General features: G+C 44.2%; 1 protein-coding gene across 4 annotated transcripts in view; it reads right to left on the minus strand.

Annotated features, from left to right (window-relative positions):
- The window catches only part of Nxpe3 (neurexophilin and PC-esterase domain family member 3), a 51672-nt gene extending 41504 nt beyond the window's left edge, over positions 1-10168 (minus strand). Inside the window, exons 1-4 of one of the 4 annotated variants that reach the window (XM_031364066.1) lie at positions 9579-9908; positions 8080-8284; positions 5311-5470; positions 4955-5210 (exon numbers count right to left, since the gene is read on the minus strand). In XM_031364066.1, coding sequence (XP_031219926.1) covers positions 4955-5047 — 93 coding nt within the window. In that variant the 5' untranslated portion in view covers positions 5048-5210; positions 5311-5470; positions 8080-8284; positions 9579-9908. Of the gene's footprint in view, positions 1-4954; positions 5211-5310; positions 5471-8079; positions 8285-9578; positions 9909-9930 lie in introns of those variants that run through there. The other 3 variants (XM_031364067.1, XM_031364068.1, XM_031364065.1) reach the window with 3 other exon arrangements.
- Positions 10169-14101: the final 3933 nt, after the last annotated feature.

Raw genomic sequence — 14101 nt, forward strand, 5'->3', positions numbered from 1 at the left:
AAAAAAAAAAAAAAAAAAAAAAAAAAAAAAAAAAAAAAAAAAACACAAGAAGCTTACAGAACTCTGAATAACCTAGACCAAAAACGAAAATCCCCCACTATACATAATGATCAAAACACTAAACATACAGAACAAAGGAAGAATAGTAAAAGCTGAAAGGCCAAGTAACATATATGAGGCAGACCTATTAGAATTATACCTGACTTCTCAATTTCTCAAAAGCCTTAAGGGCCTGGACAGATATCCTGCAGATTCAAAGGGATAACAGATGCCAGCACAGCTTACTATACCCAACAAAGTGTTCAATCACCACAGATGGAGAAAATAAGATATTCCATGACAAAGTCAAATTTAAACAGTATCTAGAAATCCATCACTACAGAAGGTAGTAGAAGGAAAATTCCAACCCAAAGAGGTTAACTACACACATGAAAACATAGAAAATAGATAATCTCACACAAGCAAAACCAAAAAGGACACACACACACACACACACACAAACCCACACACTGCCACCACCATCAACAACAACAAAACACCAGGAATTAACAATCACTGGTCATTAACTCTCAACTCCATGGATTTAATTCCCTAATAAAAAGGCACAGACTAACAGAATGGATGCAAAAACAGGAGCCATCATCTTTCTGCTGCATACAAGAAACATAACTCAACATCAAAGATAGACATTACCTCAGAGTAAAGGATTGGAAAAGGATTTTCCAAGCAAATGGGCCTAAAAAACAAGCTGGTGTAGCCATTCTACTTTCTAACAAAATAGACTTCAAACCAAAATTAAAGTTATTCAAATTTGCCCCAGCAGCAGCAGCACAGATTCCTTGCTATCCATCCCAATGTTCTGAGTTCCCTAAAGAAACACACACACACACACACACACACACACACACACACACTCACACACACTGCACACACACTCACACACACTGCACACACACATACACACACACTCACACTGCACACACACATACACACACTCACACATACTGCACACACACATATACACACTCACACTGCACACACACATACACACACTCACACAGACTGCACACACACACTCACACAGACTGCACACACACTGCACACACACATACACATACTCACACATACTGCACACACACATACACACACTCACATACTGCACACACACATACACACACTCACACACACTGCACACACACTGCACACACACATACACACACACATACTGCACACACACACTCACACACACACTCACACTGCACACACACATACACACACTCACACACTGCACACACACATACACACACTCACACAGACTGCACACACACTGCACACACACATACACATACTCACACATACTGCACACACACATACACACACTCACACATACTGCACACACACACTCACACACACATACACACACACAGACTGCACACACACACTCACACAGACTGCACACACACTGCACACACACACACTGCACACACACATACCCATACTCACACATACTGCACACACACATACACACACTCACACATACTGCACACACACTCACACACACACTCATACACACATACACACACTCACACAGACTGTACACACACTGCACACACACATACACACACTCACACATACTGCACACACACACTCACACAGACTGCACACACACACACACTGCACACACACATACACACACTCACACACACACTGCACACACACATACACACTCACACATACTGCACACACACTCACACAGACTGCACACACACACTCACACACACTGCACACACACTGCACACACTCACACAGACTGCACACGCACACTCACACACACACACACAAACACACACACACACAACCTTATATTTAATATGTCTTAACTCAATGGCTGGACCACTTCAGTCCTCCACGTGGTTAGCACACTCTCCTCTCCAATATTCCTGAATTATTACTTACTAAAACCTGTATTCCATTCTGGCCTGCAGCCCTCCCGAGCCACGATCCCTGACTCTTACATGTTGGCAGTCTCTCTGTCTTAGGCTTCTCAGACCTGGACCTTCTCCTTCCCCAGCATGGCAATTCTAACTCTAACTCCAACCCTAACACTCTCTCTGTCTCTCTGTCTGTCCTCTGTCTGTCTCTGTCTGTCTCTGTCTCTCTCTCCTTCTCTCTCTTTCTCTTCCCCCACCTCTCTCTCTCTCTCTCTCTCTCTCTCTCTCTCCCCCTCCCTCTTTCTCTCTCTCTCTCTCTACCTCCCTCCTGTGTTCCTTGCCTGGGAATACTAAAAATCCTGCCTCTGTCTCCCTGCCCAGCCATTTGCCACCAGCAACTTTATTTACCAATCCAACTGGGGGCATGGACCCTTAGCATCTTACATGCAGGCATGCAGATTCCCATGTAATTTTAGGGACCAATCAACATAAGTTATATTAGACCCAATCCATAATAAAAAAGAGATAGAGAAAGGTACTTCATACTCATCAAAAGAAGAAAAAAAAATCCTCCAAGATGATGTTTCAGTTCTTAACATCTATGCAAGGGCTTCTAGGTTCATAAAGGAAACATTAAAGCTTAAATCACACACTAATGGTACACTTCAAAGCCCCACTCTCACCAAAGGACAGGTCATCTAGACAAAAACTAAACAAAGAAATATTTGCGCTAACAGATGTGAGGAACCAAATGGACCTAACAGATATCTACAGAATATTTCACCCAAATACAAAACTATCTTCTTCGTAGCACCTCCCCAAACAGTCTCTAAAATTGACCATATATGCAGTCACACAGCAGTGTCGACAGACACAAACAATCTAAGTAACCCCTGCACCCTATCAGATCACCTCAGATTAAAGCCTGATTTCAACCGCAGAAGGCCCCATGGAAACTGAACGACTCTCTACTGCAAGATAGCTTACGACCTCCAACCCAGGATCTCTGGTGACCCATCTCTTCTGCCTCCAATTTCTGTTCAGTTCTCTGCTTCTATTTACCCCAGTGTTCTCTCCTTTCTTCAGCTGTTTGTTTTCTTCAGTGTGCTCAATGTATAAGAGCCCTCTCTGTGATGTCATTTTCTCCGCCCCCCCCCCACCCAAGTTACAGGCAAGAAGTACGGTGAACGTTTAGTGAAGGTTTAAGTAATGGAGATGTTGCCATTGTGCCAGAGAGTCACCTTGACTTTCTCTCATTATCCACTCAGTCTAAACCCCTTCCTACCCACTTTCCCCTTTATTTCCTAGGATTCCTCATTCTTGGCTTCCATTTTGGCTACCCGTGTTTAAGCTGTTCCTCTTCTCTTATATTTTACCATATTCTTCTGAATTTTTTTAATTTTAAAATCATTTAAAACATACAAAGTGTTGCCAGGCAATGGTGGTGCACACCTTTAATCCCAGCACTTGGGAGGCAGAGGCAGGTGGATTTCTGAGTTCAAGGCCAGCCTGGTCTACAGAGTGAGTTCCAGAACAGCCAGGGCTATACAGAGAAACCCTATAGAAAGAGAGAGAGAGAGAGAGAAAGAGAGAGAGAGAGAGAGAGAAAGAAAGGGAAGAAATAGAGATATAGATTGTCAGCAATGACCACCACCCTTAGAAAGCATTCAGAAAAATAAAATTGTTAGTGAAGCTTGGTTAAGATGTTTTTGCTACTGGCTCTGATGCAGAAAATCTTAGGGAACAATCTCAAGTTCAGAAAGGCACACTCTCATTAGTTAACTAGGGAACTTTTATGGCTAGGGAACAGATCAATGGCAGCGCTGGCTGGCATGACTCTCACTGAGGCCGGACTGCTGATGATTGACTTCTTATACCCATTTTACCCTCAGCTTCCTGGTATGATTTAATTAAGAATTGCTGATGAGCTGGGCAGTGGTGGCACACACCTTTAATCCCAGCACTTGGGAGGCAGAGGCAGGAGGATTTCTGAGTTCGAGGCCAGCCTGGTCTACAGAATGAGTTCCAGGACAGCCAGGGCTATACAGAGAAACCCTGTCTCAAAAATAAAAAAAAAGAATTGCTGATGAGTAAATATGCATTCTGAGGATTGAAAGTGTATATGACTGATTGTTTTTATATGAAAGTTTAGATTTGTGATTCTTTTAAGATTCTATTTAAAGATAAATAATAAAATAATTAATCCTTTCTTTGTAACTTCAAATTGCTGCTTGCCGATAAGAGAAACTAGCTGAGAAAACTCCCTTGCTTGCTCACACTTTGTTAATCTATAACGAGTTGCTTAGTTATGAATGTACATGGGTTCTCGGGAACGATGTGTTTTCTTTATCTGTACTCTGTAATGGTTTCTCATGCAAGTATGGGGGAACAGACTGTTATTTTATAGTCACTCAGTAAAAGAAAAATAGAATGTAATCACATTGTAATTCTTTGAAAGATTTTGCTAGGATATGTAAGCTATGGAAGAAAAAATAAAGTTTATGTTGGAGCTTGCTCCATTCACCAACTGTATTATGTGTGTATGTATATACACACATACACAAACATACACACACACACACACACACACACACACACACACACGCACACGCACACGCACACGCCCACACGTGGATGTGTGAAATGCTTGGAGCCTGCTTCTTGGAACTTTGTTCCATCCATTCAGTGTGTGAATGTGTATGTGTCTGTCTGTCTGTATGTATGTATGTATGTCTGTATGTATTATGTATTTGTATTCGTGAAGTTATTGGAGCCTGCTTTGTTTCATCTGCTCAGTGTGTGTGTGTGTGTGTGTGTGTGTGTGTGTGTGTGTGTGTGTGAATTTTCTCTCTTTCCTTTCCTTTCTCTCCAGCCCCTAAAGACTTAGAAAAAAAGTTCAGGGTTTTCCCCAGTGGCCACAGGGAGCGCCGACTCCAATGAAGCAAGTTTTGTTCCCTCAGAGAAAAAGCCTGCTGACTATTCCTCTAATTGCTGACTGCAAATCCCCAGATGTGAGTACTCACCTCCACCTGAGTGACATTGACGACCAACACCACCACCATTAGCACCACAAACAGATAGCAGAAGACTCGTAGTTTGAGGAAATTGGTCCACATTGTCCGGCTGTGTCTTGATGACCCATGGCCAACACCATGCCACTTTCACCTTCAAAGTTCCATGTTTTTGTTTGTTGGGGGCTGGGGATGAGCATTCAGTTTAATTTGCTGCTATTCTGCCAGTCATCTTAAGAGTTCTGTAGTCCAGATCACAAAGAGAACCCTGTCTCGGAAAAAAAAAAAAAAAAGAGTTCTGTAGAGAAGAGATGCAATGTTTCAAGAGGCATGTTTTGTACAATAAACAAAAGAAATGAAATTCTCACCAACTTCAACAGAAGGGGAAGTCCACTTCCCTTCTTCGGCCTTATCCAAGGTCCAGTCACAAAAACAGAGGAAAGGGCCTGGGGACAGTAACCTCTTATAAACTCCTGGGGACATTAATGTCTTGTCTCTAGATAATTGCTTCAGTTTCCTTTTTCAACTCTATGCAGAGAAGGTAATAGTTACTTTATAACTATGTAGCTTATAACTTTTAATAGAAAAAAAACTTTTCAAACTCAGACATTGTGAAATAAAAGTAAACATTAAATTTCTAGAGTTTTTTTTTTTTTAATTTTTACATCGTGCATCCCAGTGATTTTTTTTTTTTTTTTTTTTTTTTTTTTTTTTTTTTACATACATTGGTGTGTGGCCATCATGTGAGGGTGTCAGATCTTCTAGGACTGGAGTTACAGACAGTTGTAAGCTACCATATGGGTGCTGGGACTTGAATCTGGGTCCTCTGAATGAGCAGCCAGTGATCTTAATCACTAAGCCATCTCTCCAGGCCCAAATTTCTAGAGTTTAACTAAGTAAAACTCACCTCACTCCCCTTATAGCTTAAGTTATACAGCATCACCATATTCGTTATATGTAAATAGTGTTAGGAGGAGGCCTCGTGTTTTTATAAAGGGTTCCATCCAGAACACTGTGCAAACCACCCTGACCCACAGGAAAGCTAGACTACCACAGTCTCCACAGTAAGATATAAACCAGCCTTTGGTTTACAGTTCCCCCAACAGGTGGTCCCTGGTCTCCTTTAGCAGTGACAAGACATAAGAAGAAAGACACTCACCCTGAAGATGGGGGGGAGGGAGAGGAGGAGACAGCTTTTCTAAGAGATCCTGATTCTTTTATCACATATGTTTATCGGTAAAGGACTAGAGTCTCGTAGCAAATTCAAAATGTTCTCTCCAGCTGTTCATTTTATATTGTTGTTCCTGCTGCTGGGTTTGGGGAGTGGGGTATTTCTAATCAGTAATGATTTCAATCATTTCCCCACTCTGATAATAGCATTTTTATAACATATATGAGGTTGCAGTGACTTCTCGTTTTATAGCTGGGAACAGATAGCTGCCCATCTTATTTTTGAAGAAAAGTAGACAGAATAATACACAAGTTTTGTTTTTTTTTTTTTTTTTTTTTTTTTTTTTTTTTTTTTTTTTTTTTTTTTTTTTTTTTGGTTTTTCGAGACAGTGTTTCTCTGTATAGCCCTGGCTGTCCTGGAGCTCACTCTGTAGACCAGGCTGGCCTCGAACTCAGAAATCCGCCTGCCTCTGCCTCCCAAGTGCTGGGATTAAAGGCATGTGCCACCACTGCCATTTTTTTTTTTCTTGTAAAACCATGGGAATTCCTGATTAAAGAATTGTATTAATGTAAGGACATTTTGTTACTTTCTGTAAAACAAAAATTAAAGCATACACACTAATGATAATGTATGTGGCTTTAAACTCCAGATATGTAGGAACTAGAAGCATGTCAAGCAGTTTACTTAGTTATTAAACTTTTCTGGAAAAGGTCTTAAAGGACTGCAAGAGTTCTCTCATCTCTAGTCATATAGTCATATTCTCTCTCCCTCCCTCTCTCTCTCTCTCTCCCCTCCCCATCAAAGGACATATAAAAAGGAAATAACTCTTTCTGTTTCCAAAAGGTGTGCTATGAGATGAAGGTTCCTGTAAAGGAACATCTTGAAGCACATTCTAGCCTGTGTTTGGTTTTTGCCGTTACTCTCTGCGAATGAACTTTCAGCCAACCCCTCTTTAGTATGTCCATAGCTTAGGCTTGAACATTTTGGCACTACTTGCTTTGAAACCCTTGTTAAGGGCTGGAGAGATGGCTCAGTGGTTAAGGTCATGAGTTCAAATCCCAGCAACCACATGGTGGCTCACAACCATCTGTAATGAGATTTGACACCCTCTTCTGGTGTGTCTGAAGATAGCAACAGTGTACTTAGATATAATAATAAAGAAATCTTTTAAAAAAGAAAAAAGAAAAGAAAAAAAGGAAACCCTTGTCAATGTTTGCAGACATTTGAATATGCATGGTCCAGGGAGTGGCATTGAGAGACAGACTTGTTGGAGGTGTGTCACTGTGGGGGTGGACTTTGAGACCCTCCTCCTAGCCAAATAGGAGTCAGTTTTCTCCTATCTGTCTTTGGATCAAGATGTAGAACCATCAGGTCCTCCAGCCCCATGCCATGCTCCCGCCTTGATGATAATGGACTGAACCTCTGAACCTGTAAGCCAGCCCCAATTATATGTTATCCTTTATAGAGTTGCCTTGGTCATGGTGTCTCTACACAGCAACAGAAAACCTAATTAAGACAATGTTTATATATACATTTTTATCTTCATTTCTTATCATATTGTCCTGAAATGTAGACAAGTTGACATCATCTTCCAAATTTTGAAGGGGCAGGCAATCCTGCTTCATCTACATTATCATTTACTATTTAAATTTTTTAATTATTTTTATAATTTACGTGTGTGTGTGTGTGTGTGTGTGTGTGTGTGTGTGTATGTGTCCGTGTATACCACAGTGCACACACATGTGTATGTCAGAGGACAGCTTACAATAGTTAGTTCTTTCCTACCCTGGGGGTCCTGGAAACTGAACTTGGAACCCTGTTCTTCAAGGCAAGATGTCTTCCCTGCCAAGCCACCTCCAACCCTCATCTGTTATTTTATTGGATATTTTCTACACCAGCTACTGTTACTGTTCTTTTCATTCCTCAGTTATTTTGACATTGCCCTGGAAAGCCTGATCAAATTTACTCTCTTTATTCTTTAGAGGTGGGTCGGAAAGAATTCCGTTTTTCCAATTCCAGGCAGTTTCTGCTGCCTCTGAACTGTTCCCTCGCAGGCTCTAGCCGAAAGGTTCAACTCTACACAGACGCCGATAGTGGTTCCAGTCTGACAAAGCGTGTGCCAGTGCTGACAAAGGCTTCTTTAAAATCCCTACTGCTCCAGTAGCCTTTGGCTGGAAATCAAACACACACTATTATAGACCTTAGTGAGAGACAAGGGAATACATTTAGAAACAGGTAAGACATTGTTTAGTATAAGCAGAGAGTTGTTGCTACTTGTAAAGGTTGGCTCTTCATTTATTAGAAATGATAATTCTGTAAAAATGGGCCATTGAGGTGACTCAGCAGGTAAAGGCGCTCTGACGAGCCTGGCAGCCTGTGTATCGTATCCCTAGAGCCACAAGGTAGAATCACATTCCAGCTTGCACTTGGCCTTTGCCTATGCTCTCTGCAAATGAATTTTCTTTACACCTTAGTAAGTCAACACCTTTGCTGGTGGTGCTTTTAGTATGTCTACACCTTGGGCTTGGATCCTTTGGCACTGCTTACTTCGAAACCCTTGATATCCCTAGATAGCTACAGTATACGGTCAAGTAGAAGAACCACTAGACAGAGTGGCCGAGGCTTATTACCTACTTCAGTTGGCAAGGACTGGTGGTACTAAAATGAATTTTGAACTGTGCTTTGCCATGGTCTCTCAGGACAACTGGATTCTGGAGCATTAGGGGCAACCATTCCCTCTTGATTCATTCAGTTCCTTTCTCAGTAACAGATTACAGCACTTTGTCAACCCAGAAGAAATTATGAAAATAACAGACAAGGAAAGAAGATGGTAAATCCAGTCAAAAGTGGGCAGAGCCCCACACTGCTGGGTTAAAGTATTGTGTGCCCTCCCGAGAGGAGTCAGACAGTCATGAGGGTCTGGGCATCCTGCCAGCTTCAAAGACACCCTAATATTCCAAATGACAAATAATGCCTATAGGAAGAGAACACAGTCACCAGGACACTGTGATTCTTTATCCATTGGGAACATGGCAATGATCTTTTGTTGATGAAAAGCAAGGGGGAAATAACAATTTCATACACACTTTTACAAAAATCCTGCCTCACAACCTCTCTGAGCACCACTGCCCTTCTGAACTTGAGTCAAGCAGAGATCGAACACAAGCCAAGATCTCAACATCCTACAGAGTACTGTCACACACTCGTTCCTCCCTGCATGACTACTCTGATGCCTCCAAAACTGCAGCTCAGTAAGGCCTGGGTAGTCCAAAGTATGACGAGACAACAAGAAAAGAAGCAGCTGGCGCCACAGCAGCGATGAGACTGGCTATAGGGACCAAGTGCAGTGTGACCAAGCTCTCTGCACTGGGTGTAGGAAAGGGGGGAGGGGAGTGGGGGGGGGGGAAGGGGGGGGGGGGGGGGGGGGGGGGGGAGTACAGTGGCCTGGCTGCGGGTGCAGGTCACCTGAAGTGCCCGCTACCAGGCGCTGTGGCGCTGCAGCAAGTGGAGAAACTGAGGATGGAGATGCTCAGGCTCGCCCTGCATCGTCTCTGCAGAGGCTCGGATCTTCCGGACCTTGGCAGCCCCAGCTGAAGCTCTGGCTGCGTTTTCGGCCAGGGCATCTGCTCTCGGGCTCTGGAACGCAGTTGGGACCTCTGGGGCTGCAGCTCCCTACACCGGGCCGGGGACGTTAGGGACCCGAGGTCCGCGCACGGAACCCAAGGCTCTGCAGCTGCGGGGCGCACGAGGCACGCCGCACCCGGCGCTCCCGGGTAGGCTCCGCCCCGCCCCGCGCACACTCGCAGCTCGCACTCACCGCGTCTCCGGTCTCGCTCGCCGCTCGCCCTCCCACGGGATGTCGACGCTCCGATCGGTGGCCTCCGATCGCGCCGGGCCGTTCTTTCCCCGCTTCCTGACCGCGCTACGGCGCCTCACCCCCGACCCCCGACTACGATTGGTCCGACAGGCGGGGCGGGGCGGGACGGGGCGGAGCGGGGATGTTGACTGACAGCTTGCAAGCTGGGTGATGTGCCCAGTGGCGAACACAAGGAGTTGGCACTGCCTGTGCTACCCGCCACACACACACACACACACACACACCCAGGAAGCTTGTGTTTTGATGACTGTGTACCTCCAGAGATACACTCTATCCCGAGGGCTGGACCCTTTTGGGAACACAAATACAGATGACCTTCGGACATCAGCGTTTCTCTGCCTGAGAACTAACCACAACGCTGTCCCAGCTGTGGCGGAGTTGCTGGTACCAGAGAGACACACTGCTTGCCAAACGTGAGCATGGAGATAGCAGGGTCTTGAAGCTTCTCTTTGAAGTTAGTCTCTTGGCAAACGTGTTACAATATTCCATCCAAACCACCCTCAATGTCGGATTATCCTAGTTTGAACATTTTATGTCGAAAGTAGTTTGGTGAATCTGAGATGCTGAAAGGGATTCCTGGAGGACAGAAAGGTCTATGTGAGACAAAAGACTTTCCTGGCTTTACTGTGTTTCCCGAAAGGTCATAGAGCACAGTGGGGTTGGTTTTATTAACCTGAGCAAAATGCTGTACAACAACAACAAAAAAAGTCTGCCCTCAGACTTAGTCCCCAAGTTGAAGAAGAATCAATATGAATTACAACTGTTATTTATTATCTTTATATTTATTAACCACGGAGCTATAAGAGCCTGAGGTCAGAAAGGACTGAAACAAAACAACTGTCTTCAGGACATGCTAAGACCACTGTGTTCATGAACACAGAGCACTTGTGGTTGCGTATACAAGACCTAAACAAAACCAAACCCACCAACATTCTAGCATGGCAGGACAAAGGGTTCGTGTGTACCCCCGTTAACTGAAGACACAATGAAGGCATCTTGGAGCAGCAGATACTGTTTTCATCGAGGGTTATGGGCCCTGGCAGGTCAACCACTCTCCAGTGAATGGCCCCATACCTGTTAAGTGTTTGTATAGCACAAACTGGACTAAGTGGTTTATTTGTTTAAATTAAGAGAACACAGTTAGTGAAGGGAATTGGCGGTGGATCACAGGGGAGTAGAGTAGAAATGATCAAAATACATTGTATGAAGTTCTAAAAGGATTAATAAATTTATATTAAAACTTACAGATTCTGCCAGGTGGTGGTAGCATATATCTTATTCCCTAGCACACTGAAAGAAGAGGCAGGCAGATCTCTTGAGTTTGAGGCCAGTCTAGTTAGTGGCTGAGTTCCAGGACGGCCAGAGCTACACAGAGAAACCCTGTCTTGGGGGGAAAAAAAAAGTATAGATTCTGGGAATAAGTACTAACTGAGTAGTGGACCCTTGCCTGGTATGTGCAAGGCTCTCGTCTTGATCCACCCCACCCCTACCCCCACCTGTGTCACCATCAGCTGGCTGAACATGCTTCCATGTCCTCAGCCCATGAACTGAGCAGCAGTGAGTAACAGCAAGTGGCACCCTCTATTATCAGTCTCTGTCTATGCCTTGAGGATCAGACCCTAGTGATAGTCCCTTTGCAGGCCTTCATCAGGATCCTTAACTCTTGACAAGCAGCCTAATATACTACAACTGTCAGCCTGGGATCTGAGACCTTCAGGCCTGAGGATTTGCTACATCTCTGGTTCTAGGGATGAGGGCTAGCATGTTCCCTTTTTTGAGGGTTTTGTTTTTTTTTTTTAAACAACCTTTTAAGTTCCGGTTTCTCTATTTCTACTTCTCTCCTGTCCTGGAGTTGCTTCCAGCTGCTTTCTTCAGATGTTCACTGCCTAAGGCTGGCTTTTACACAACTTGATAGCTATTGCTGGCCTGAATAATGGGTAGTTGCCTCTCTTGAGACTACCTTCAGAGACCAAGCCACCCACCACAGCTCAAGAGTATAGGTCAGCTGGCATAATGGTGTGTACCTTTAGTCCCAGCAGAGGCAAGTGGATGTCTGTGGTTTCTGAGACCAGCCTGGGTCTACATAATTGAGTTCCAGGACAGCCAAAGCTACACAGTTAGCCCCTGTCTCAAAAACAAACAAGAGAGAGAAAGAGAGAAAGAAAGGAAGAGCCGGGCAGTGGTGGTGCACACCTTTAATCCCAATGCTTGGGAGGCAGAGGCAGGTAGATTTCTGAGTTTGAGGCCAGCGGTCTACAGAGTGAGTTCTGGGACAGCCTGGGCTACACAGAGAAACCCTGTCTCCAAAAACCAAAAAAAAAAAAAAAAAAAAAAAAAAAAAAAAAAAAAAAAAAAAAAAGAAAGAAAGGAAGGAAAGAAGGAAGGAAGAAAGGAAGGAAGGAAGAGCACTGATTGCCCTTCCAAAGGTCCTGAGTTCAAATCCCAGCAACCACATGGTGGCTCACAACCACCTTTAATGAGACCTGACGCCCTCTTCTGGTGTGTCTGAAGACAGCTATCGTGTACTTATTTATAATAATAAATAAATCTTTGGGCTGGAGCGAGCGGGGCCAACCAGAGCTAGCATAAGTCCTAAATTCAGTTCCCAACAACCACATGAAGGCTCACAACCATCTGTACAGCTACAGTGTACTCATATACATAAAATGAATCTTTTTTTAAAAAAATAACTTTGCTATTGAGAAAGAGCAGAGACAAAATTCTTTTAAAAAATAAAATAAAATAAATGAATAATTATTTAAAAAAAAGAAAGAAAGAAAAGAAAGAAAAAAGGAAGAAGGAAGAAAAGAGAAGAGAAAAAGGAAAGGCCTACTCATCACCATGCAGTGTGGGCAGGTGGAAGACTCCCAGAGGCCCAGCTGAGAGGTCTCAGCTCTCTATGTATGATGCCACTACAATGTCCAAGTATGTGATGGAGAGAGGGGAAAAAGAAGCGAAATGGTTTGTGCACTATGAAGAGAGGCAGATCTGGAGACATGAGGCAGAAAGGTGGTGAGGAACAGCCTGATGTGAATAATCTGAGATGCCACCTGAAGCCATGGTAAAGTGCCAATCCATGCTACCAAGAGGGCCTGGAGTCTATGTCCATGTCTGTAGCCCACATTACTACTAAAGGCCACATAGACATTCCAGGGCTGGACTGACCATTGAGATCATATTGATGTCCAGGGCTGTGTAGAACTGGCCCCACCCCTTGCCTGGGCAAAGTAGGAGAGCTGGCCCTGGTAGTGTGGGCACAGGAGAGCCAGTGGGCAGACAAACTCAGCTCCCAGCCAGGCCCACATCCAGAGCTTTGAGCTGGCCCACCTCAACATCTACTCCATCTATGAACTGCCAGGGTGTGTGAAGGGCTGGTCCTGCAGATCCAAAGCTGCAGGGTCTCCACTACTCAAGACAACAAACACCAGGCTATCTGAGAAGTCCCAGTGAGGATCCAGTATTGATAGGTGCAGCAGAAGCCAGAAGCCTCCAGACCAGATCAATGGACATTTGCAAGGACAGATGTTTAGACACACTGCAGCTACCACACACAGTGTGAGATGGTTTCCCTTTGCTTTGCTTTGCTTTGCTTTGCTTTCTTGTTTGTCTGTTTCTTGGGAGGAGGTTGCAAAGTTGGAGAGCAGATAAAAGGAACAGGGAGATGAGTGGGATTGGGGTGCATAATGTGAAATTCACAAAGAATCAATAAAAAGATTTTTAAAGAAGAAAAAAGAAAAGGAAAGGAAAAGAAAGAATATGGAGTGCCAGACATAACCTGTCATGATTACTTAAATGTAGGCATCATGTGCTGTGTACAGAAGGGATCAAGGATCACCAGCCAAAGGACATCCTGTACTGGCTGGTTTTGTGTGTCAACTTGACACAGGCTGGAGTTATCACAGAGAAGGGAGCTTCAGTTGGGGAAGTGCCTCCATGAGATCCAGCTGTGGGGCATTTTCTCAATTAGTGATCAAGGGGGTAGGGCCCCTTGTGGGTGGTGCCATCCCTGGGCTGGAAGTCTTGGGTCCTATGAGAGAGGAGGTTGAGCAAGCCAGGAGAAGCAAGCCAGTAAGGAACATCCCTCCATGGCTTCTGCATCAGCTCCTGCTTC

This window comes from Mastomys coucha, unplaced genomic scaffold (genome assembly GCF_008632895.1).
Source record: "Mastomys coucha isolate ucsf_1 unplaced genomic scaffold, UCSF_Mcou_1 pScaffold12, whole genome shotgun sequence".
Lineage (NCBI taxonomy): Eukaryota > Metazoa > Chordata > Mammalia > Rodentia > Muridae > Mastomys > Mastomys coucha.